The sequence below is a fragment of the Motacilla alba genome, chromosome 4A (assembly GCF_015832195.1).
Source record: "Motacilla alba alba isolate MOTALB_02 chromosome 4A, Motacilla_alba_V1.0_pri, whole genome shotgun sequence".
NCBI classification, from domain to species: Eukaryota; Metazoa; Chordata; class Aves; order Passeriformes; family Motacillidae; genus Motacilla; species Motacilla alba.
Window position 1 is genome coordinate 7,005,334 of NC_052045.1, and position 25,324 is coordinate 7,030,657.

General features: G+C 49.6%; 1 protein-coding gene and 1 long non-coding RNA gene across 2 annotated transcripts in view; both read left to right on the plus strand.

Annotated features, from left to right (window-relative positions):
- The first annotated feature begins 10,890 nt into the window (after positions 1-10,890).
- Positions 10,891-13,003, plus strand: LOC119695122. The gene is made up of 3 exons (XR_005255059.1): positions 10,891-11,121; positions 11,209-11,260; positions 12,117-13,003. It is a non-coding gene; the product is annotated as an uncharacterized LOC119695122 (long non-coding RNA).
- Positions 13,004-14,544: 1,541 nt separating this feature from the next.
- The window catches only part of GPC3 (glypican 3), a 140,862-nt gene continuing 130,082 nt past the window's right edge, over positions 14,545-25,324 (plus strand). The window contains exons 1-2 of the mRNA XM_038123010.1: positions 14,545-14,823; positions 23,560-23,721. Coding sequence (XP_037978938.1) covers positions 14,655-14,823; positions 23,560-23,721 — 331 coding nt within the window. The 5' untranslated portion in view covers positions 14,545-14,654. The remainder of the gene's footprint in view (positions 14,824-23,559; positions 23,722-25,324) is intronic.

Sequence of the window (25,324 nt, forward strand, 5' to 3'; positions counted from 1 at the left end):
GTTCCTCTCCAAAGCCCTCTTCAGCTGCCCTAACAAAATGCTTTGCTCTCCCTGGCAGCACCAGCTGCAGTTCCTGTGTCTGAGGGAATCCTGGTGCTCTCAGTCCTGGGGGCAGAGCAGCTGTTCCCACGTCACTGGAGTGACACAACAGCCAGGGATGAGCAGAAAGCCCAAGCCCTTTGGTGAAGGGGTGTGATTGCTGCTGGGCAAAAGCCCCCTGGATAGTATCAGTCTCTAGGAGTCAGACACATCCCAGTGACTGCAATAAACCCTGAGTCTCTCTCAGTTATCTTGGGAAGGACACAGTCAAGAGCTGTGCTGGGAAACCCTCTCAGTGTGGCTCTGCCCTGCTCGCTCCTGCTCTGCTGCTTTTTTCCAGGTTTGTCAGAGCTTCACTTGGGAAATACAAAAACCAAAACCTCACAGAGGAACAACAGAAAGCAAACCCCCAAAACCCCAGGGGTGGCTGCTGGGGGAAGTGTCCAGTGTTGGTGTTTGGCCATCTCTCACTGTGAGTGACTTTGTGCCCTCCTGCTGTTCAAAACCTGATTTGTGCCCAACCCCCGCCTGCCCTTAGGGCTGTGCCTGCAGAGCTGCTGGCACCAGTGGATTTAAATCAATGTAGGTTGTTCCAGCCAACTCCTCCTAGAAATGCTTCTGGTTTTCTTGCTCTCTCAAGTAATTTTTCATGTCCTCCCGTGTGAAGCATTTGGGAGGACACCTTGGATCCATTTAAGGTTTTTATTAGTGTCTTCAATCTGATGGAGCTGTTGCAGCTCTGTGGGAGCAATGTGTCCTGTGCCACAGATGTATGCTGGGTGGAGGGTGGGCAGGAAAACACAACCTGCACTTGTGGCAACCCCTGCTCTTGCTCATCCTCACTCTTCCACAGCCCTGCCACTGTGCCTGCTGATGTAAGGTGAGTAAATCCCGGCCTTGGTGCTGCCAGAGCCAGAGGAAGTGCTGGTCCCTTGCCCTGTCCAGTGACAAATTTATTCTCTCTTTCTGCATTTTTTAAAAATGGATTTTTTTTTCCATCCAGAGGAGCATAAATAATTGGTGCTGAACTGTTGGGCTTTTTCCAGGGTGGGAGGAGGTGGTTTTGTCAGTTGGTTTTTTCTCACTGTTGTGTGATGAGTTGAAGATCAAAACAGCATCCAAAGCATCCAACAGCAGTTCAAGAGCATCAAAACAACAAGGGAAGAAGGTGCCCAGGTGGGCAATTGTTGCCTCCCGGATGTGGCCCCTCAGCCCCAGTGGGGACAGAAATGTTATTTATCTTTGGAAGTGGTGGTTCTCCTCTGCTATTGCTCTCCTGTGGATTTACAGGAGTAAACAGCAAACAGGTCATGATGGACTTCAGGGATAGAATTTGGAAAGCCACCCCTTACATGAATGTTGTTAATCTGCTTATAATGAGGGGGAAGAAAAGTCAGTGCTCTGTGGGTGTTATCAGCTGATGAGATAAAGCCTTGGCTCCATTTCAGGTCACCTCCCAGTGTGATCCTTGGTGGTCCCAGCAGGACCAGGACCTGCCCAGTGGTGTGTGATGGTGAGGCTGGTTTGCTGCCAGTGCCTGCTGGCAGGACTGGAGCTGGCTGAGGAAATTGCTCACCCTTTCTGGCTGCTAATGGCAGAATGGGTTAAAGTAGCTTTTCAGAGGAAGGCTCCCTCTGTCCTCAAGTCCTGTCCACCCCACCATCCAGAAAACATGGAGCACTAAATTGAAAAATTATTTTCATGGTGAATTGACTCCTCTGCTAAATATGTAATCAGGTACCAGCAGGCACAGGAACGAGCTAGTTGGAAGAATAAAACCCAGGACTGGTGGGTATTAGCTCCTGGCTTGCAGCTGGTATTGTACTGGTCCCAGAGTTTGTGGGATAACAGCAACATTTCCACTATTTCTTGGTACTGGCCCTGTGGGCTGAGCTCCTGCAGTTCTTTCATGCCACTGTGTCAGGGTCTCTGACCTGGTGCCAAGCTCAAATCCAAGGAAATCCAGAGCAAATCTCTTTGCAGAGCCGTGTGATGTTGGTAGAAATGAAGGAAAGCTTTCCAGCTGCTCTGCAGGGAAATCCAGCCCTCTGCAAAATCCAGGGGCTGAATGTCAACGAGAAAATTCCCACTGACTTCAGCTGGGCCAGGATTTGGGTTGGCATTAAAAGCTCAAAGTGCTGTTGCTGAGCCCAGCTCCATTGCCCCATTTCCAGCGCTGCAACCTGAGGACTCACCTCTACTTTGGCAGAGTTCAGCCTTCTGGGCTGGCTGCTGCTCAGCTGTGCCGTGGCTGCTGCAGGAGCTGGAGAGCTGGCAGGTGCTGCTCAGGGTGCTGGAGCCCCTCTGGCACAGGCTGTCCCTGCTCACAGCCACTTCCCCTTGCCCTTGGGTGGTAACTAACAGGCAACAAGCTGCATTTCCCACCCCAGCTCCCTGCACAACCTAGAACTTAGGTATGGGAACAAACCTGCATTTCATTTTCCTAGTTTGGGGTCGCTGGTGACCTCTCTGGGTTTTTCTCTGTGGCTTTGGCAGCAGCCTGAGTGTGGGCTCAGGATGCTCAGCCTCGTGCCAAGAACCAGGATCTGCTGTGCTGCATGCAACACTCTCCTGCATTCAGTTCACCCTTAAAACACCCACTATTAAATTTTAAGAGTCAGCACTTCTCTGGATCTGATCCTGGGAAAACAAAAGGCTGCTCCAGAGTGGTGTAAAATGTCCAAGGAGACAAACCACCTGACCTAGGCATTCTTTTTTAAAAAAAAACTGTAGATGCACAACCATTGGGAGGGGAAAACAAGGCCAGTTTTTGTATTTATTGCTTTCCAAATAGGCCAGGATTGCTAACATGCTGCCCTGTTGCTGACTGGCTTTAGTGACCATTCTTTAACACTGCCCCAGAATGGTTAAACACAGTAACTTCCCTTCAGATCAGAAAATCCATGGCACTGATGTCCTTGAGTGCTTTGGGATTTGGCCTGTGTTCAGAGCAATTCCTAAAACACAGCTCAGAAGCTGACTCAGTGCCAAGTGTGTGGTGCTTCAGCTTGTGCTGGGATTCTGTTTTAGCCACGATGGGCAGAAGTGATTTGACAAATTCTTGCCATGCCACTCAGAGCTGCTGCCCAGGTGCCTCTCAGGGTTGTGGGAGCACAGGGAGCCACAGGTTCTTCTTGGACACAATCCAGAGCTGCCCAGCTCTGCTCCTGCCTGGGACTGAGTGATGCAGAGGGGATGGGGTGTTTTGCCCAAAATGCAGAGTTATTTGCTTTTTCCCAGGCTGTTTCTGGCTGCACTCGCTGCCTGCCTGGGGCTGCTGCGTGGTGTAGAGAAGCTGCGAGTGGCAGAGCTCCTGCTGGGATCCCCATCTGTGTGCTGAGCCTTGCAAGGCTCTTGCTTTCCAGCTCTCTCAGCTTCTCTGGGGTCTCACGCTGCCTCCACCATCACACCCTTGTGAGATGGGGAGATGTTTCACCTGGAAGATCAAAGATCACAGTTCTGAGGCTTCGACATCAGCCTGCTCCATAATCAGAGGAAGCAAAAGGTGCAATCCTTGAATAGACCTTTGTAAAACACTTTAGATTTCTAATTAAATACTGAGCAAGCCTTGGTGTGTTCTGCTGTGTCCCAGAGAGGCTCTTGCCAGTCACAAGGGATGGTCTGAGGTCTCCATGGTAGTTACAGAGTCTCCCTAAGGCTGTGGGTGATGCATTTAGGGACTGGAGCCATCCAGAGATCTGGGTATGGCGACCTCCGAGCTGGCAGGCTGGAGTGGTGGGCTCTCCATCCTTGAACTGCACCTGCCCAGAGCAGGGCCTGGTCCTGTCCTGCTCCAGTCTGGACAGCTGCTCTCTTTAGCTTATACCACAAAAGCTCAACATGGCTTTGCCCAAGTGGATCCCAGTGTGGTTTAAACACCGTCACATTAAAAGATGCAAGCGGTGTCAATTTAATCATTATACTGTATTTCCACAACAGATGTTGACATTTCACTATTGTCCCAGAATTAAATGTCAAGTTATTCCTGCTCAGAAGTACCACTGGAATGTTCAGGGATTCCATCTGCAGCTGTATTTAGAGCCTGCCTGCTAAGCCAGCGTTTCCAAGCAGGTTTTTCATGGGCTGCAGTGAGTTCACGTGTGTACCCGAGAGCTGCCTGGGTTAATTAATTCCCTTTCCACACATTACAACCTCGAGAAGCAGGGCAGCTGTAGGGGGAGGTTTTCTTTGAAGAAATCAGTAATTTTGCACATTGTGGGACCAACTTTTGGATTTCTGCTGTTGTTGCAACCTGGAAAACAGAAGCAGCAATCAAGAACGAGCTGAAGGTGGATGTGAATGCTCCAAACAGGAGAGATACATGATTAATCTGTAACAATTCATAACCCGAAATCCAGTCCAGAAACACTGGCACAGCTTTTAATTTTGCACTTCTCACTGCTCATGAGAAATCTCTAGCTGTGCCTCTGAAGCACTTTCTGTGCCCTTGGCAGCTATTGAAGCACTTTGCCTTCATTTGAGGGGTCAGGTAAATGTCTCCGTGCACCACCTAACTGATGCAGGTGCCACGTGCTCTGCTGATGCTGAGTGCCTCAAACCATCTCATCAGAGGCAAACTCTTCTTTGCTCAGCTGTGGAATGTTCTCTGAGCATCCTGCCCTGCTGCCTGGTCCAGGGGTAAGTGCCACTGAGGGCTTTGGGGGAGACAGCAGGGATGGAGGAGGACTCCTTTGTACAGCCCCTGTCTGCTCAGCTGCTGGCATTGTGCTGTGACAGAGGAGCTGCTCTGGGTGGCTCCAGGTGGCCCCAGCAGTGGCAAAGCTGGGATTCAGGGGAAGCTGGGATGCAGGTGATGTTGATGCCACGCTTGCCAGCTTTAGCTGCTGTCAGTGAGCATAGCCTGTGCTCTGGCAGCCTAAAAGACAAAGGCACTTTCTGCCAGGGCGATCAGCTCTGAGTGTCCTGTGCCTCTCTGGGGGGAGAGGGGCAGCAGAGATGTGGCTGGAGGCACTGGTGGCAGGACATGGGCAGCAGAGGAAGGAGGGCTGTGTTTTGGAGGGTTGAAGGAAGAAGGGAAGGAAGGCAACCCCAGGGTCTCCCTCTTGTAGCATTTTCAGATTGAATCCAGATGCCTCCAGACCAACACAAAGGGGTGAGGAGCAGGTGCAACAGGAGGCAGTTTGAAACTGTGGTGGCAGGAGGGCAGGTAATCCACCCAGTACTTCTGATCCCATAGATGATGGGTTAATGTCTCCTCAAACAAAGGCCTCAGGTGATTGCAAATATGTCCAGAAAAGAGACAAACCACCTGGTCTCAGCCAACTGTGCCATGAAATTGCAGCTTGGGCAGCTCACACCAGCCATGATCTGGGCCTCAGGGTCACCTTTTAGGTGACAAAGCAGAAAATGTCCCTGTGATTTTTGGGTGGCAGCTTGCAGGGAGTCTGCCATTTTCAGCTCTCTGAGGGATTGCTGAGATTATCAGTCGGAAGCTCAGAGAGTCCCTGTTTCTGGGGAGTCTGAAAATGAACAAAGAAGGGTAATAAGAAATAATTTGAGGAGGTTTTATTATTATTACATTTAGTGTAGGGTTGTTTCTTTAATGCTTGATATGTTTTTTCCACACTAGATAGGTGAGCTTATATTACATAGTAAAAAGCTATTAGTTTTCTCAAAAGATTGTCAATTTTCGCTCTAAATTGCTAAATTAAATTCTCTATTTTATGGGAATGCTCTTTCATTTGTGCAAAATCCCGTGCTCAGATAGTTAGGCCAATCTCATCATGCAAGACCATTAGATGAACTAATTGGATCTGTCTTACTCGTACATTTCTATCAGGAATATCTAATAAATGTGGAAATCCATTTGGAAATTAAGATGGTATCTTCATCTTCTTGGAACCTTGGAGATTTCTGGTGTTGGAGTTGCAGCCTGAGCACAGCCAGTGGGAATTAGCTGCTTTGTCAGAGCCTTTTCCAAGGGAGGAACCTGACTATCTTCATGATTCTCACAAGTTGCTAAAGGATGCAGTTTCTCCAGAGTATTTAATCAATGCTAATCCCAGGAAGACACAGGGACATCTCTGGCCCTGTCCCTTTGGGCTGTCACTGAGGAAGGCGTGAGGGTGACCTCTGTGTGGTCACTGCTGATCCTCCTCAGAGTTCTTGTGGATTTATCTCCTCGCCGTCCCAGCAAAGCAGAGTGAAACCTTTACCCCCTGTTGGAAATGGAGAGGTGTGGGAGCAGGCAGTGAAAGAGCTCCCAAGGTTGTCTGGTCTGGAGGCATCTGAGTGGAGCTTCCACTCTCTAAATCCCAGCACTTCCAAGTTCACCTCTGCTTGCTCTTCCCGCCTGTCGATGCTTAAGAGGCTGGCACAAGACTATCAGTGACTCCTTTTACACTCAAATCTTTATCTCCTAAGACTCCTGGCTGGATTCAGCCAGGGGTTTGCAGGCAGGGCTGCTTTTAATGGCATTGCTTTGCAGTTTGGAGTTGCCATTTAGTGGTTGGGGTGCTGCTGGCCCGTGTGCAGGGTGCCAGACTCTCTCAGTGGGAGCTCTCTGTGGCAGGATCCCTGTCCTGTGAGTGAGGGCAGGTCTCTGTTCCCTTGGCAATGCCTGGTCTGCCAGAAACTCTGCAGAACAGAGGGAAACTTTAATGCACCTGCAAGGTGCTTGGACTGACAGAGGGTGCTTGTGTTGGCTCAGTGCTTTGTATCACACAAAAATGAGGGATTTTGCTCTTAAACTGAATATACTTTCCTGCTGATTCAGTCTTGCTTTCCAGGGGAAGCGAAACCAAAGCCACCCACACTCACTTTGTGAGTACTAAATATTGCTGACTGACAGCAATTCTCATTTGTGAGAGCAGTTTCTAATAGAGCCAGACCTCTTTTCCCCTAAGATCTTCCTTCTTACTCTTTCCCAGGTCACTAATGGTGAAAAATCCCTAAAGGCCATGGGTAAGGCCTGAATGCTGCTTGCTCCACACTGCCAAAATCAGCAGGACATTTACTGCTGGCCTCAGAGAAGGTGCAGCCAGAGAAAGGGGGGCAACGGGAGGTAAAGTCACTCAGCTCAAGCATGTATTGCTTAAATTATTCACTCTCATCTAAAACAGACCATTGAATAATAGGTTGTGGTCACTTTTATTTTTAAATTCTTGCCCTTAGGCTGAGGTTAAAATGGTGTCCTAAAATGCCACTTGCACTCGGGTTCCTCTGGAGATGCCCCCCAGGCAGTGCCTTATTCCCTGCCCTTCTCACCTGTCCCATGGCTCTGGGTCCTGTGTTGGGCAGAGTCAGCTCCAAGTCCTGCCCAGTCAGGTCCCCCACACCTCCAGTACCAGGAGACTGATTTAAACAACCCCAAAGCACTGAAATTAACAACCTTGGGCTTGTTTCTATTTGCTTTTTCCATTGCTGGCCAAGCACTCTGGAGTCATCTGTCAACAGCTTTGTTCCTTCTTCATTAATGAGAAGTTTTTGACCTAATTGCACTAATCCCCGAGTTTATGGAAAACCTCTGAAGTGCCCTACACAGTCACAACAAGGAGCAGTGGATGGAGCACAGTAACTTGTTGTCCCTTTCTTTCCTATCCTGTTGCTGTGACATGCTCACACAGTGATTTCTGGTTTTGGAGAGGATTTCTACTTGAGACACCCGTAGTTCAGGTGGGTTTTGCAGTCTTATTTAAAGGACAGGGGGAGTCAGAAGGAAATACCTCTGCATCAGACTTACCTGCTTCTCAATTTCTGCTTCATGTTTAATAGTAATAATATAAACCAAATCCCCGAAGAACTGTTTGAGAGGTCTGACATTTATGCATTGTATGCAGGAATGATTTAGCATTTAAAAACAAAATAAATCTCTCTGTGTAAGGTGGTTCATTATTCTAACTGATTGGAAATGAGACAAATGTGAATGTTTAGTGAGGCTCCTTTTAAAACAAAACTTCCCTTCTGTCGATGAACTGTCCTCCTCCACAGGCAGTGAAACCTGCCTGAGCATCCAGCAGGATCATTAGTTATTCCTTGGGAAATGCCTTCAAATGCACCAGCGTTAAATCTTACTGGGTTCTTTTATTAATATTCGGCTTGTGCAAGAAGGATGCAATGTTGATAGCCAGCCCCCTGAGATCTGTGAATATCCTCACAGATGCAGGTGAGGACGCTGATTCTGGAAAGCCCAAGGTGTGCTGAGCTCTGAGCCTGGCATCCAGCAGTACTTGGGTGGCTTCTTGGGCAGCTGCTGCTGGCATCACCTCTGGAAGGGTCAGGCGAAAAACAGGCAGTGCAAGGTTGTGATCTCCCAGGGGGATGGGCTGGAGCAGGGACAAATGATGAGGGAGCTGCTGATGGCAAGGACAGCCCAGCACACCTTGTGGAGCCCTCACCTCCCAGGCAGAGAAGGGTTCTGGGACACAGCCACGCTCAGCACAGACACTACATCTGTGATGGGAGACCTGGAGCAGGAAAACCCCCAACAGGCCAAGAGAGCCTCTGGGAGCAGGAGGTGTGTGCAGCAGAGGGGCAGAGCAGTGCTGTGCCCCATCACAGGCAGAACATGCCCCTGGGGAACATCAGACACTTCTCTTCTGCAGGATGAGGCTCAAAAAACCCCAGGGGCCTGCTGGGTACTTGGAGAAAGTGGCTGTGAAGACAGAAATTCCTTCGGTTTGCAATTTTTTCTTCTTGCCATGGAGTGCAGTGACCTTTCCTTAATGAGAGAGAAGCCTGAGAGGGAGGGAGGGAGGGGGAGGAAGAAGATGCTGTGGAGGAAATGTCAGCCAGCAGAGGTGGTGCCTGTCCTGCTGCACAGTGGCTGAGCACCTCAGTAGCCCGCTGGCAGCCCAGAGCCACCCTGCCTGGGATGGAGACTCTTCACATTCCTTTGTTCCAGGGTCTCCTCCCTTGTCAGGACTTGGTGCTTGCTGGGGCTGCTCCAAATCCACTGGCTCCAGCAAGGACTCCTGATCTGTGTTGGTGAGGGAGAGGAACTCTCTGTCTCTACAATTTATTGAATTATTTGGTATAAAAGCTGACACTGGGTCACCCATTTGCTCTTTTAGCCACAAAATGGTGTTTGAGGAGCAGTCCAACACTTGTGATACCTTTGGAATGCCTCATTACCATGCGACTGGAGACAGCTTCTGCACGAGCCCAGCAGAGATAGTCCTCTATTATGTCTCTTCACAGAGTTTTTGCATATAATATTAAACATTAAAATAATTTAATAAGGCATAAATCAAGTTTTACTATAGTGCCACTGCACAGGAAAAAAGCACTCCAGGAATTGCACCTGAATACATCGTGGCCTCCTCTGGAGTGGGAACAATTTATATATTCAATATAACTTCCATTGTTTCTGCTGTAAATCCCATCCCAGAGCTGTGTACTCATTGTGCAGCGGGACTTTGTCAGCATGTGCAGCCCCACAGCTCTTACTGGGGCTGCCTGGGCTGCAAAGGTCCAGGGTGGCTCTGCCCTCTGACCCTGAATGTGCAGCACATCACCTCTGCTCCAGCAGCTCCAGAGCTTGTGCTGTGCTGTTCAGCCTTGCAGGGGACTGGGAGTGCTGCATCTCCCTGGAGTGATATCCAGAGTGCCCCGTGTGCCTCCTCTGAAGCTGCTCCCCCTGCGTGGAGCTGATCTGCAGCTCTGTGATTGTACATGCCAGCTCTCTGGGTGAGCGGGGTGCCTGTGGTGTGGCAGCCCTGGGCTGGTAATTGTTAGCAGCACTTTATTTCTGTAGGTGAATGCTCTGGGCTGGTCCCTTCTGGGCTGGCTCCTGGCGATGTCTCTTCTGTTGATTAATCACCAGGAGATGATAAATGAAAATATCAGCTTGAGAAATGCCTGCCCTGTGCTCCCAGCAGAGGCAGCAGTGCATGGGGAACAGTTTTCTCCATCCCTTCTGTTTGAGGCCCTCTGCAGAGCTGCCTCTCAAGTGATCCTCGTGTACTCAGGAGCTTTGCCAGGGCTCAGCCCCTCTCACTGGGTGCTGGGGAAGAGAGGGGTGCTGCAGCTTGGGCAGTGGTGAGGAGTGCTATGAGATCCTTCCTCCCTGAGGGCTGCATCCCTCCACCAGTGTGCCCCCAGCTGCAGCACGCTGTGTGTCTCATCCTTTATGCTCTGTTTTGGGTTCTCCAGAGATGGAGGGTGTGTGGAGGAGCTTTTGAGTCACACCAACTGTGTCTGTGCACTTTTAATTTTACAAAAGATGCAAAATCCTTCAGGTGACTGCACGGTTAGCTACACAGCCAGATGTCCCCTGCAAAACCTGTGCCTCATCCACAGTTAAGAACTCTTTTGGAAAAGTTTGGATCTGGATGGGATTTTATTCTATGAAATATTCTGCAATTTTGTGTCCTTTAACAGGAGAGAAGACTTACCAAACCCTCTGTGAAAAAAGAGGAGATCTCTAGGACTGAAGTGCAGAGATTTTCCAAGGCTCTGGGAGACATTTCTGATGTGTGACTGAAACCAGTACATACTTGGAAAAAAGTTCTAGGTCTGAAGTATCTCATTTTGGACAGGGAAAGTGATTTGTCTGTGCATTCTTGATGTACAGCCCTATTGGCATCTGCAGTGTCTTTAAGTGATGTATCTCTCTGAAGGCTTCACTGCTTCTGCTGTGTGATCTGCTCCCAAACAAACTCCAGAGAGCGAGTGATTTATCAGCCACTGCTTTTTAGGGTGAGGAAAAGGCTAATGCTTTATGGATCTATCAGCATTCCTGTATGGCACACAGAATACAATATCCTGCCAAAGTGGGGAGGGATGTCTGCTACCTGGCAATCCATCATTTCTCCCAGTGCCCCATGGCAAATGCACTTTTCTTTTTTCCATCAGGCTATGTGCGAGTACTGTTAGACAGTGAAGAGCTTCTCCCTTCTCCTCCTCCACAAATGGCTATGAAAACCTGAAAGCGCAGCTTCTGCAGGGTGCAGAACAAGATGGGAAGGGTCATTTTGGCAGGGAGAAGACGTCACTGCCTGCAGCTCCTGGTTCCAGCAGGACCCGTGAGATCTCAGGTGATGCAGCTGTGCCATAGACAGCACGACAGGAGCACAGCAGGGATGAGAAACCCAGGCCAAACACGCCCATGTAGACTGCCAGGTATGTGCCAAAACCACACAGATGTGTCAGCAGATGCTCCAGGATTTTCTTTTCTCCCTTGCCCCACGGTGATTTCCTCTGTTGTAGGCATGGCTCAGCTGACCTTGTCCCCATGGAGCTCATCCATCCCATCCACAGAGTAAGTGAAATGTGTTTATAACCTGGTGAGCATCTACTGGGGAGTATGAATCCCTCTCCTACATCTCTCCTTGGTGTTTTAATTGATTCAGGGTTTTCCCAGTGGAGAACTTCATAAGAGCATTTGATAAAATCAGCTACACACGATCCTGCCTCTCATTACTCACAGGCTTGAGGCAGGTAGATGATTAAGTGAATTTTTTACGGTGTGAGCAGTTGTAACAAGGGAAATTATCATCCTGGATATGAGACAATGACTTGGCTCTTACTACATCTGCTGGCAGACAACTAACCCAGTGACTTTGCCTCTGATCTTGGAGCAAATCTTCTGCTTTCTCCTCCAGGACAAACCTTCATTTGTTACCCTCCCATTAAAAGGACAAGCCATATGGATGTGCCTGTGCTCAGGAAAATAGCTTCAGATTTTCATGGGGCTGATGTTGCAGCTCTGATGGAAGTCAGAGGGTCTGCAGTTGTCACCTTGGGAATGCTTCTGCAGACACTGTCGGGGGAGAGCATCCTTTGGGCTCGGGGCTGGAGGTGCCACAGAACGTGACAGTATTGTTGGTCCATGGGTGGGAGGGGGTTCACCCCTTATTTCCATTTAGCTGCATCCTAGACTTTATTACCCCAGGAAAAGTCAGCAATGCTAGAGTGAAAACTGGGGAAAATGAGTTTTCCATTAGGGAAAGTTTCCAGTTAAAATGTGAGTTCTTCTTCCTGCCAGCAGACTGTGGGTACAACTGAGAAGAATGACTGAAAGAAAGGGTTGCCACTTGGTTTTGCTGCATGTTTCTAGAAGCTTTAACTTGCTTTTGACACATCTCCTTGTTGATAAATATACTTTATTTTCACAGGGAGTAATTGTCGAGATAATGTCAGATCCCACTGTGAAGCCAGATCCAGTAAAGAGCAGTAATGTTGTTTTCTAATTTGTTTGAAATCCTAAAGCACTCCCTCATCTGAGCAGAGATACCTAAATGGCACCTATTTGGCACTGGGTGTAATTCTTTGCTCTAATGGCATGCTTGACAGTATCTGTGTACTTACCTGGAGCAGCACAAGCCTCCTGCACCTAAATGAAATACACACAGCAGGTTTGAAGATGAACACAGGAGATGCTTGAATGCCTTTTAGACAACTGTAATTCAGGCCATAAACATAATATAGATTGCAATATTGTATATAAAGGAGTGCTTCAAGTACCAGCCTTTGTGTTCTGCAATTCAGTCCAATTGATTCCTGACCTAACACAATGCTCTACCCGAAACTGTTGCATAAACATAACAAATCCATCACCAAATCAGTGAAGGAGGTGCAGAAGAGGTGTGGCAGCTATCTGGTGTGATGTGGCTCCCATCAGCCGCCGCCCGTGTGCTGGTATTCCATGGAGAGCACCAGGAGAAATGAGAATGGGTAAAGGACGGCTCCTCATCCGTATCAGCGAGCACACGCCCGCCCTTCTCTCTGCTGAAATCAGGCACAGTTTGCATTGTGGAGCACCTGCACCTCGGAACAAAATGACATTTCTGGATTTCTCTGGATTCCTGCAAAGCGGGACTTTTTGCTGCCCGGTTAATGGGAATTTTGTCAGTCATGCTTACTAGAAACAATAAAGGGATAATAAATAGTGCAGTCTGTGGACAGCAACAGGCTCCGACAATCCATTAACCAACAAGACGTGTTGCACATTCCAGCTTATTAGACGCATATCCATAATATATTTTAACAATCTCTCCCTGGCAGGCATTTTCCTAGAACAAATACACAGTTTGGACTTCCATTTTTCACCCCTGTTCAAAATTTCAGAGTGAAAAAGAGCTGGTAGCGAGCCATTAGCAATAATTTGATCCTGCATTTGCGCTGGAAATTTTAAATAGATTTTTCTTCTGTTCTTCTGCTTGTACTTGCTCTGTCATTGTTTTTCTGTGCATGGTGCAGGCTGGGGGCGAGCAGCGAGGAGACCGCCTGGGCAATCACTATTTTGGCAGTTTTTCATACACGACCCTTGCTGTTTTAAATAGAGCCTTTCCTCACCCCACCTTCTTGCTTCCCACTTTGTACAGCTGCTTGCTGAGTGATGAGCAGCGTGAGCGTGGGCCCCTTCCAGCTGAGGGTGCAATGTTGGTATTTAGGGTCTTTTGCTGCTGAGATGGAGCTGGAATGTCCTTTCAGCTGGGGGACACAGGGTCTGACCAGGCCTGTGAGACCCTGGGGGACCTTCAGCTCAGTGAGCGAGGCGTTCCCAACAACTGCGTCTGGAAACTGGTGCAGAAATGGTCGTGCTGGAGGAATACAACCTGCTCATGCAGAGCTGCCTGTTTCCAGGGCAGCTCCTCTGGTGATTTGTCCTGTGCACACCCAGCAGCACCCCAGACCCGTGGCAGCCCTGGGCATTCTGGGGACTGGGCAATCCAGACTTCAGTGCTGCCCCAGGGGGCTCAGTGACGCTCGCAGCCCTGCACTCAGCAACACTCCGCCCTCACGGCGGAGTTTCCAGGCGAGTCCCACTCCGTCCCTCAGCCTTACGGGAAGGGTCCAGTGCAGTGCGAGGAACTTCGCCCTCCCTTGCAGCCCCGGCTGGCTCTAGAGACGCTCTATTCACTCGCGGCGCAGCGCTGCGAACTCACGCAACCCGTGCAAAGCGGGGACCGCGCATCCCACGTCCCGCGCCCGGTGCACGCGTGGGGCTACACAGGGTCTGCACCGCACGGGCAGCGAGCGAGGGGGCACCGGGAGCAGCGCTCCGAGCCGTGTGAGCCCGCGGCTTGCCGGTGCTGGGATCGGTGCCGGGATCAGTGTCCGTGCCGGGATCGGGATCGGTGCCGGGATGGGGATCAGAGCCGGGATCAGGGTCGGTGCCGGGATGGGGATCAGTGCCGGGATCAGGGTCGGTGCCGGGATGGGGATCGGTGCCGGGATGGGGATCAGAGCCGGGATCAGGGTCGGTGCCGGGATGGGGATCGGTGCCGGGATGGGGATCGGTGCCGGGATCAGGGTCGGTGCCGGGATCAGTGTCCGTGCCGGGATGGGGATCAGTGCCGGGATGGGGATCTGTACCAGGATGGGGATCAGTGCCGGGATCAGGGTCGGTGCCGGAATCAGTGTCCGTACCGGTGCCATTGCCGGCGGGAGGGAGCGCAGGTGCGGTGCGGGGCGTGGCGGGCGTGGCGCGGGGGGGGCGGGGCTGCCCTACGGGGACCAATCAGGGCCGGGGCGGGGCCGCGCGCGGGGCGAGTTTCCCGCGGGCGGGGGGAGGGCGCCAATCAGGGCCGGGGCGGGGCCGGGACGCGCGGGGCCGAGCTCCGCTCCGCTGCTCCCGGTCCCGACGCGTCCCGGCTCGGTGGGCATGCCCGCTGGCAGCGCCTAGAGGAGCGCCCCGCTGGCCCGGGAGGATGTCGGGGAGCGGCGGAGTGCCGCCGCTGCTGCTGCTGCTGGCGGCCGCGCTGCTCGGTGTCCCGGGGGCCGCGCAGCCGGCGGGGGAAGCCGCCTGCCGCCCGGTCCGCGCCGCCTTCCAGGTGCTGCAGCCCGGAGCCAAGTGGGTGCCCGAGAGCCCCGTGCCAGGTGAGAGCGCCCTCCCCGTGGTGTCCGGCCGGCCGTTGTCGTTTCGCCGGGGGTCGCCCGGGGCTGTTCGGCTGCGGGGCCGCGGGCGGGGGTCGCCGTGCGGCTGCGGGACGCTGCGGAGCCGGGCGCGGGCTGCCCGCTCTCCCGCGGGGAGCTGCCCACCCCGGCGGCCAGGTCTCGGTGCCGCTCAGTGCCGGTGGCCGCCGGGGTTCGGGTCTCGGACGCGGGGATACCACGGAGCCCGTGATTACGTCGCGGTAATGGGCACCCGCTGGAGAGAGGGTCTTTATTGCGCTCGGTTTGTTTAGGGGGGTTTTTCACCCTCGGTGGCCGAGGTGAACTCGGGCAGTCGGGTAGAGCCGCGGCGCTGCCGGAGGGACCAGCCCGCCCCGTCCTCGCATGCCGCTGTCGGGGTCCGGTGCGAGGTCCCCGGGAGCTCGCGGTGTCCCCGCTGGCGAGCGGAGCCTCCGCGCGCCCGTCACGTCCCTGCAGGTGCCGGGTCCGCCAGAGCCGCTTTCCTCTGCCCGCGGTGTGCCAGGCTCCGAGGCAGTCCCGCCCTGTAGGGCTGCTCCGACAGCAGCCAAACCCTCATCCCGGCCCGAGCCCGCGGCTGCCGCAGCTCCGGAGGATGGGGCTGGGAGGAGGCAGCGCGGCATTGCCCGGGCCGTGCGGGAACCGTGCGGGAACCGTGCGGGGTGCGAGGGCGCGGCGGGAGCTCTGGGAGCGGTGTTATTCCGCTCTGCAGTTCCCATTACAGGTGGCTGCCGGGGTGGCACCGCACCAAACCTCACCACCTACCCCCTGCGAGGCTGCTCTCTGTGTACGTGCCTCATTGCTGTTTTAAAATGTAAGCGAAATACTTGAATTCCTTGCGTTTTAAAGGCTCTTTGCAGCTCTTTGGGAGCTCGGGAGTGTCGGCTGCTCCAGGTGGGAGCTGCGTGTACACAATCGGGTGCGTTTGATGGCCGCGTTACGGAGCTGCCTGGAGAGCTCGCTGCTGCTGTGTTGGGCTCAATACGCAGCCGAGAACGCCTGCCCTGAAAAGCTTGTGATCAAAGTATGAAAAGGAAGAGATAACAGGCAAACGTGACAGGCAGGGGAGGTACAATGAGATCATCGCCAGCGGTGGCTGCTTTTAATAACGATGTGTTGAGTTGCGTTTCTTGCGTTCGGTGTCGCACAGGCCAGAAGCACAGGAGTTCCTTCAGCAGTGATCTGCTGCAGCACAGGGGAGGGAGGGAGGGGGCAGTGGGGTGCCCAGAGCTGGGACTGCGAGGTGTTGTGGCTGCTGTAAATCCCAAGTCTTTTGGTCTGCAAGACTGTAGCAATGCCTCAGCTTATCTAGAGCTGTGAGAGATATGAGAAGAGTTCAGATGTAAGTCGTGGTGAGAGCGTACATTTCCTATCCCTACCTGTCCTTTTGTTCTTTTCTCATATAAATTTTGATAGTTAATGCTCCTTTCAGACTATCTGCAGGAACAGCATCTCTTTTCTCTCTGTCCCACATGGCCATAGTCTCCTGGTCAGTAAGGAAGCGGCACTGGAAATACTTCCAGTGAAATGTTTGCATGAAGAGTTGCAGGAAAGAGCTGCTCTTATCACCACTGAATTGACAAATTCTGTTTGTCAGAAGGAAGGGAAGTTGTTTCTTTGAAAGTCAGTGAGATTCTTGCTTTGATTCCCAAGTAACTTTGCTGAGTATGTCTTTACACACTCCAGGGAGTGATGGAGGGGTGGGCAGGCTCCTGGAGAATGACTCCCATTGTATTGAGGGGCTGCAATGTGATCGGTCCTTCCCCAGAAAGCAGCAGCATCCTCCAGCCTGGCCTGGCTGTGATTGCAGTGGGTGTTTTTGCCCTGGTATCTTCCCTTCCCAGCATGGTTCAGATTGCCTGGGTTCCTCAGTTACATTCTCACTCCCCTGTGAGCCCCATCTGCATTCCTGCTAGCCAGGAGGAGTAAGGAGCCCTCTGCCTCTCTGCAGAGCCTGTGGGCAGCTGGATCAATACCTCGTAACAGGGCTGGTGTTTCAGGTGAATGCTTCCAGCTTGTTACGATGATAAAGTTCCCACACATCAAATTGAAAGTGGATTTTACATTTGCCTAAGTACATAAACTTGATCATAATTAAAGCAATGACTGCTTGCTTATACCTTGGATCTGGCCCATCTTGCATGACTCTGTGTGGTAATTACACTTCAGAGCACTTGCTTCTCCTAGTAGCAGCTGCATAAATCTCTGTAATAGGGAAGCATCACTCAAGGACTATTTTCCAGGCATCTGTTTATTACTTTTCTTCCTTTCATACATCTGTCAATTAAAAAAAGTGGCTGGGAACTCCAAAACAAATCACCATGGAATCAATTCTGAGAACCTTTCCCAATGGACCACACCACCCTGAAGAAACTGGAGTTAATATTTAAAACGTGGATTTTTTTTTTTTTACACAATTGTTTCTGGAAGCCCCATTTTGCGTTATGACCAGTTGCTGCTGAAGGAGTAAGTAGTGGAAATGCTGCTGAGTTGCAACACACTCAGGAGAAATGTCCCACAGCTCAGTTTTACTGCATCAGCGTGCGTGGGCTGCAGGGACATTGGCACAGCAAGCTCCGTAGGAGAGCTCTGAAGTAGACAGAGACCACACTTCTAATTTTAAAAAAACCCAAAAAAAGGCAATTCTGTTAAATGTGAGGGAAGTGTCACGCTGTTTCGTGAGCAGTATTGATGTTCTGGGAAGAGCTGCAGGCATGCACCAGGCAGTGAGAAGCTTGGCCTCCTCTGGTCCTGCAGTCTGGGGACCAGGTTTTGTCACTCTGGAGCTTGCTCTGGCCTGCTTAGAGGTGGGGAACAGCAAAGCCTAACTGCTGTCAGCTGTGGCTGACTGTTCTGAGGGGTGGGAGGATGTAATTCATGGCACCATCTCGACTGGACCTCGAGCAGAGATCTTGTGCTGGAGAGAGGGAAGGCAGGGTGATGGGAGAGTGCTTTGCCTGGGTTTTGATGAAGATGAGACTGAATGCCAGCTCCTGAGCCAGCCTGTGGTTTTGTGCTGGGGTAGCTTCATGCTCAGTAATAACTAAATTCTCATTTTGCTCTGTTGCCCGTCTTGGTTTTCTTCCTCCATTTGTCTTTTCTCTGCATAATTTCTCCTATCTATAAACAGCAGCTTGAATTTCCATTTCTCCAGCTCTGTTTTTCTCTCCTCTCTGCCATTTGTGTTTCTCTGTATTGGTGGTGACAGGTAATTGGGCTGGGGCCTTGGGTAGAGGGGAAGGGGTGAGCTGGTGCCTTGGCAGGATGGGGACAGGGGATGGATGTCTCTGCTCTGGAACAGTGGAAAACTGAGGAATATTTATCTTGACAGAAATATCTGCTGGTAGGTCTGTTTTCCTTCTCCCACAGCCAAGTGTTATTTCCAGCTTTTTGTTCATTTTCTTTGATGGAAGCAAATATGGATTCACCCTAAGAAAATAGGAGATTAACCTTTTGGAGTTGAGGTGTAATGCTTTACAAGTGGCTGGCTGAGCATGTCAAGCTTTCTTCTCTTTTTTTTTTGGCAGCTGCTGTGTGCCAATGTACAGTTTAAAAATTAAAAATCCCACTTCTTCCTGCTGAACTCGATGTGCCTTTGCTCATGAGCTGGTTCCCTTTGTACTCCTGCTCTTTTACTCTGTTTTTCCTGAGTGGGACTAATGATGCTCCTCCCTGTGCAGCCTTTCCATTTAGCTTAGCACGGTGGTTTAAAAGCTCAGTTTACTAGATAATTGAGTTTTCTGTTCTTAATTATTTCAGGCCTGCAAGTTGCTCTCTTGATAGTTAAGAGAGCAGGAGCAGAACCCTAAAATTTAGTAACCTCCCCAGGCAGTGGTTTTATAGTGAGATCATTAATTTTATTTTTTTTCCCCAGGGGTTAACTTTAACAACATCCTGAACAGTGTTCTTCCTGGTCTTTGGAATGGCTGTGGGATGTGTGCATGTGACTGTAACAAATCTATGTGGGGAGTGGGTGCCCAAAGTTAACTCCATTGACGACAGTGTTTATACATTTCTTAGGAGGGAACTTTTACTGTGTAAAACCTATTTTTCGCTGTAATGTCTTCTTTTAAAAGATGTGTTTTTATAGGGTGGTAGATTTGCATGAGAATCATCTGGCCAACATTGTAAGACCAGGGGAGGAATCCAGAGTCAGATGGTCTTGTGAAACACAAGATGGAATAGAAAATAAAGGACAATTAAGCAGTAATAAATATCCCGTGTACTATGCATACTGTTCCAACTTAAATCACCTATTGAATGAGTTGGTTTATAATTTATATCTCTTTAATTAGGTTTATAAAGATCAGCATTAAATCTGGGTTCTAAACAGTTGCATTTCCTTTTCCTCCCCCTAGATGCTGAGCATTAAAAGGCACTGACAGATGTACAACCCCCTAATCACATAATTTAAAAGGTTCTTAATAAAAAGTATTGAAAAAGCTGGGGGGAAATCCACTATATTTAAATGTTGAGTCACTGCTTTTATCTATTTAAAGCACGATGCTGGTTGTAAAACAATTGGAGGAGGAAAATTGACCCAAACCAGCATATTTCTTGTGGGTATAATAGTACCAAATTGGTGAGTGAAGAGGGTGGGAGGAACTCCTGTGACACTTCCAGACTGCAGAAGGCGAAGGTGCCACTGCATGGAGTAGCAGAGCCCCCTCACATGGGGAGGAGGCTGCAGGAATGTGGCGTTAAGCAGGGACAGGTTCTTATTTTGGCAGTGCCTGGGGTAAATTTGGGGGGAATGTTAATCTGATTTAAGCTGCCATTGGATCTGGGTGGGAAGGCTTGTGTGCCTCAGTATGCACAGCTTGCCTGCCTGTATCTGATGACAGGGTTGAAGCTATCCTGGGATGCTTAAAATCAAAGGAAAATCCTTCAGCCTTGTGAAGGAGTCCACGACTGCCCGTAGATGGTCTTGAGGGTTTTTATTTTTGACATTTAATCCAGTGAAATGATTTTCACTTCTGCTGTACTAACCACCTATCTGCGGGAATAATTGTACATCAAAGTCAAATGTAATGGTTTAAATTCACTGCTCCCCGACCGTCAGTAAAAACTCCCAGTCGGGAGGAGGAAGAGGCAGGGTGCTGCTGAAATTAGTGCAGCTTTAGAGTTTATTTCTGTCAGCTGGGAGCCTGTGTGGAATTGCTGGAGCATTTACACTGCTGTTCCCCAAGATGGCATAAATGGCACAGTTCTGATGGTGCCTGCTGCTCCTGCACCCATGGAAGGGGCTGCAGCCAGTGCCTTCTCAGCCGTGGGAGTTGGGTGTCAGAGGGTCAGGCTGCTGTGCTTGGCATCTCATCATCTCGCTAATCTCGCCAGGATTGGTATGTGAGCATCCAAATGCAATTTAATAAAACGGTTGCAGTAATTTGAGGGACACTTTCTTTCCGAAAATGAGTTTGTAGTGATTTATAGCAAAAGGAGAAGGTTGTTTGCAAGGGCTGAGACTGGCATTACAAGGTGTAATGACTTGAAACTTTAAGAAAAAAGGGTTGTGTAGGTTGGGAGATAAAAACGGTCTTAACAGTAAAGGGCCATTAGGCAGCGGAATGGGCTTTGCTATCTCACAAGCCGGAGTATCGCTGGAGGTGTTTGTGTTAGATAAAATGCTGAGAGGGGGTGGATTGGGAGGCTGAGGTAGGATTTGATGACTCACAGGACCTTTTCCCGTGCGTTTTTTTGGAGTCAGAAACGTGTGGCACCCCAATTCATTTCCTGCTCGTGTCTGGGCCGTGGGCTTGCTGAGCGTTCCCAGGCGTTCGCGTCTCCGCATCCTTCACGCGTCCGGAGCGCGTGGCCTGCGCAGCCCTTGGGGCTCCTGGGGGCTGCAGCTTGAGTGCAGAAGAGGCTCCTTCGAGCAGTGGCATGAGTAAAAACCCCAAATACATTTGCAGGTCAAAAGCTTTGTCTCTGTTTCATCTGTGTCTGCTGGGGCTGGGGTCAGCAGGGTGGGTTAGTGGCTCCAGGGGGACTGGCAGTGAAACCTCCCATCACTACTGCTCCTGGGGGATTTGGAGATGGAGTGTTTGAGCCAGCTCGCCATCTGGGAAAGCCACTCACAGAAAAGAGCTGGCAGATGGGAGTCAGGGCCCCATTCCCTGTCCCTCTGTAGCAGCACTGTGCCAAGAAGGAGCTCGTCCCTGGTCCCTTCCAAGAGCCTGCCCTGCCCGTGTTGTCCTGTTGTGTTTACTGAGACGTTTCTTCCCCTGTTAGTTGGCTGTCTCTGTAAAACATTTGAAGCTGAGTTAATTCCCAGGCTTTTTCCTCCTCCTCTGATTGCTCTGATACAGCATGTGTCTGTCTTTTTACTGCACAAAAATAAAGATCCATTTAAGGGGAGAAGTTGGCTTAATTGCTAAAAAGAAGGATGGGATGTGAGTAGATGACCTTGCTGCTTCCTATCCTTGGCTTTAACTTGCAGAGACCTCTTAATTGCCAACTCTCAGATTTTCTATATTGGTATTTCCATTAATCATGGAAGGAATTTTATAATTTGAAATGTGTCGTAATATAATAAATGTAGGAGGAAATAAGCTTTGTATTAAAAAGAAATTTATGGGCGTACTGTAGTGTTAAAGAGACCATGCTAAGCCTTTTCGTGGTGTAAATTGAGTTGGGTTTGACTTTAAAAAACCTCTTTAACTTGCTGTTATATAACTGCTTCTCTCATTAATGCAGTATCTTGCTGTTACATGGTTTTATGGTCCCTTTTATTTTTTCAATGCATGAAATACCTGTCGCTGTGCTCCTCTGGAGTGGGTGAGTTCACGAATCGCTGGGGCTCGAGCTCGAGACATTGGTGGTGGTGGCTCTGTGCCAGAGGGCTTGATGGGCATCCTGCTTTGCAAAGGGGAAACTGAGGCAGTGGGGAGTGATGGAGCCAGGATGGGGCTTGGACCCTCTCTCCCCCTTTGCTCAAGGTTTTTTTTTTTTTGCAGCAGGGCCTGCACTGGTTAAATCTCCTTTTCCCCACATGCAATGCATGTTGTAGATGAAGTGTTTCATGTTCCTTTTCCCATGCTGTGCCAGGGAAGGGATAGGGCTGGAGGGAGGAGGATTTCTGCTGTCGCTGCTCCTGAGCCCTGACAGCTGGTTTTCCCTTGGCACTGTGCATGACTCTTCTTCAGGAGGCACACGATTGAACTGACATTAATATTAATCCTGTTCTTCTAGACTACACTTGCAAAAGTGACTTTTGACACTTTCTAGTAATTAGGGAGAGAGTGGATGTGGTAAAAGACTCTTGTGAAGGAGAGAAGACAGGAACCTGAAAGGAAGCATAATCCTTCCAGTGCAAAGATGTAAATTACCAAAGTAGCTTTTACTGAGCAAAAACCCTCTATAACAAGCAGGAAGGCAGAGTGAGAGGTGTGAGGAGCCTTCACTCTGTCAGGGCTGTTGGTCACTGGCCTGGGACTGCTTCCCAATCCACGTTCTTGGCAGAGCTGAACCTAGCAGGGAGCTGGTTTTGCTTTGGGCATGATGCAGTTTGGGGGGCAGACAATGAAATGTGGGTGCTGGCTGCTCTTTGACCCTGCATAGCCACTTTTAATGGAGCTGGTTTTTGCTGTTTGAGTTTCTAAGAGCAGCATCAGATTAGATGTGTTTTGCATGAGGAGAGCTGTTTGCTTTGATATGAGCTTGCTGCTCTGCTTGTGTGTTTGGGGCCTCAGTTTGCTCTTAAAAGTTGATGGAAGATGGGGCCTTTTATTACTGCTACTTCCAGCTCTTCTGTTTCATCTTTGCTTGTCTGAGCCTAGAAAGGTTTCCATTTTCTTCCCCAGATTTTGTTTTTAGCTAACAACACTTCTCTGGAAGTTGTCTACTTTCTCCATGAATAAATGCTTGGGGAATGTAAAAAAAAAAAAAAAGTGGTTTAGTATCCCTGAGCAGTGCTGGAGATGCTAGAGCAAGTGGTGTCCCTCTGGCCTTTGTCCCCTGGCTGCTGTCCCGTCCTGCTGAATGAGTGAAGGTGCTGCAGAAGAGGCTCTTGCCTTGTGCAGTGCTCAGAGCATCCCTCAGGATCTGTCCCTCTGCAGTGGGACAGTCACGAGTGAAGCCATGGGCCTTGTGCTTTGCCTGTTGCAAAGGAAGGATGGAATGGGGACATTTGGTTGTACAATTTAAAAGTCAGCTAAAAAGCCAAGTAAATCATTATATTTGTGTCCTTCTGCTATTAATGCTGTTGCTGGGGATACAATAGGGTAGAAATTGCAGGCAAATAGCACTGTTACTTCCAAATTACTTCAAGTCTTTATGCAAATCACAAGCATATCCTCCTTGATGCACTCCACACATTGCTCTATTCACTGTAAATCCACAGCCTCACATCCTGTCTCTGTTTTCCACCTCCCACTCCACCTTTCCAGCCCTCGCTGACTCCTCACTGCTGTGGGCACACAGGGGACAGCAGGGTGAGGCTGGGATCACTCTGCCTGGCACTGGCACATCAGTGCTTGGGGTGTGTGGGAACTGGAGCAGGCACAGCTCTCAGGGGCTGCTGCTCAGCAATCTGGGCTCTGCCTTATCCACCCTTTCCTTGGGCCAAGCTGCTTGCTCAGGACAAATTCCAGAAATGCCATCACTTTGCCCAAACAGTAACTGCAGCCACAGTGATGCTTGGAGTCGGTTTCCTCTCCTAATTCCACCTCGTGTGAATTGTCTGCTTCTCCTGTGCCTCTCCAGGGACTGATCTGCAGGTCTGCATCCCCAAGGGCTCCACGTGCTGCTCGAGGAAGATGGAGGAGAAGTACCAGGCAGCTGCTCGCCTGAACATGGAGCAGCTGCTGCAGTCTGCCAGCATGGAGCTGAAATTCCTGGTCATCCAGAATGCTGCTGTCTTCCAAGGTGAGCTCTGGTACTTTTGGAGTCCCCAGGATGAAAGAGGAATTGATGAATCTGACTCCATGTTCTTAGAAGGCTAATTTATTATTATATGTTACTATATTATATTATATTAAAGAATGCTGTACTGAAACTATGCTAAAGATTAGAGAAAGGATGCATCAGGATGCTTAACAAGGTACTAATAAAAAGCTGACTTCTGAGTCTGACACAGCTGAATGGTGATTGATCATTAAGTAAAAAAAATTCACATGAAACCAATCAAACATGCACCTCTCATGCACCAAACAATCTCCAGACCACATTCCAGAGCAGCAAAACACAGGAGGAGCAAGTCAGATAATTATTGTTTTCATTTTTCTCTGAGGCTTCTCAGCTTCCCAGGAGAAGAAATCCCGGTGAAGGGATTTTTCAGAAAATGTGACAGTGAGTGCTGGGGGTGCTGCAGTCACCTGCAGGAGGAGGCAGCATTTCTGCTCCTCTTCCTCAGCACGGGGCAATTGGAGGTGCAAGTGGCTGGGAGCTTTCTGTTTGCTTGTTTTCATGTGTTTGTAGATATTATATATGCTTGTTTATGATTAGGAGTAAACCTGGTTTGTTGTATGGTTGTTCTGCAGGGCTTGTCCTAAATATTCCTGCAGCTGTAAGAATGAATGGAAATTTGAAGGCTAAACTTCTTGAGGTACAAATTAAAAAAAAACCAAAACAACAAAACCAAAACACCTTTCTAAGAATTCAAGTATCTGTGCAAGTATTGTCTGACTCTGTCAGTCCCAAGACATGGGCTGCAGTGAGGTGATCTGGTTGTCACCTCACTGTAATGCTTGGTGAGATCTGCCTCAGCTGTGTATTTTTATTGTTCTCCACTGCACAACAAAGTTGGTTACTCTGTGGGAAAGGTGGCAGAGGCTGCTGGTTCCCAAATGTGGTCCCTGGTGCCCCGTGGGGTATTTGAGTGCTTGGTGACCCTGTGCTCTGCTGTCTGGGGCAGCTCTCTTTCTAATGATAATATGATGGTTTTGTTTGTTTGCTTGGATTTTTTTTGTAAAATGCGTCTTTAGAGGTTTTTTTTTAGTGTTGATACACACTAGTTTGTGCCACTTAAATCTGCAGTAATTTTTTTAGGGCCTTATGGTTAATGTGCAGTGAAATGATTGCTTATTTGTTGAGTGCTGTCCTATTGAGGTTCCATCATTCTGTATTAATGGTGTTTTTGCCTGTATTTAAAAAAGAAGTCATGGGCAGCCAAGCGTTTTTTCCTTCATGATGATATTTTTGCAGAAGAATTGATTTATTTTTGTTTATGCCTCACTAATAGCAAGACCCAAGACCCGCTGAAGCCTGTGGGATCAGGGCAGAGCTCTGTTCTGGGCCACAACTGACTGATGAAGTTTAATGTGTTGTTTTTCTCAGTGTAAGATCAAATGAATTGCTGAGGAGATAACAGCACATTTTTTTCCCCCCAGTAATTCTTAATGCAGTTACCATTAAGATCCAATTCTAGTAACCAGAATGGAGTAAAACTAATAAAAGGTTGGTTTCTTAGGCATTGGAAATGTGGACCAGCTTCAGAAACGGTGAATAAATGGTGAATAATGGGTGGAAT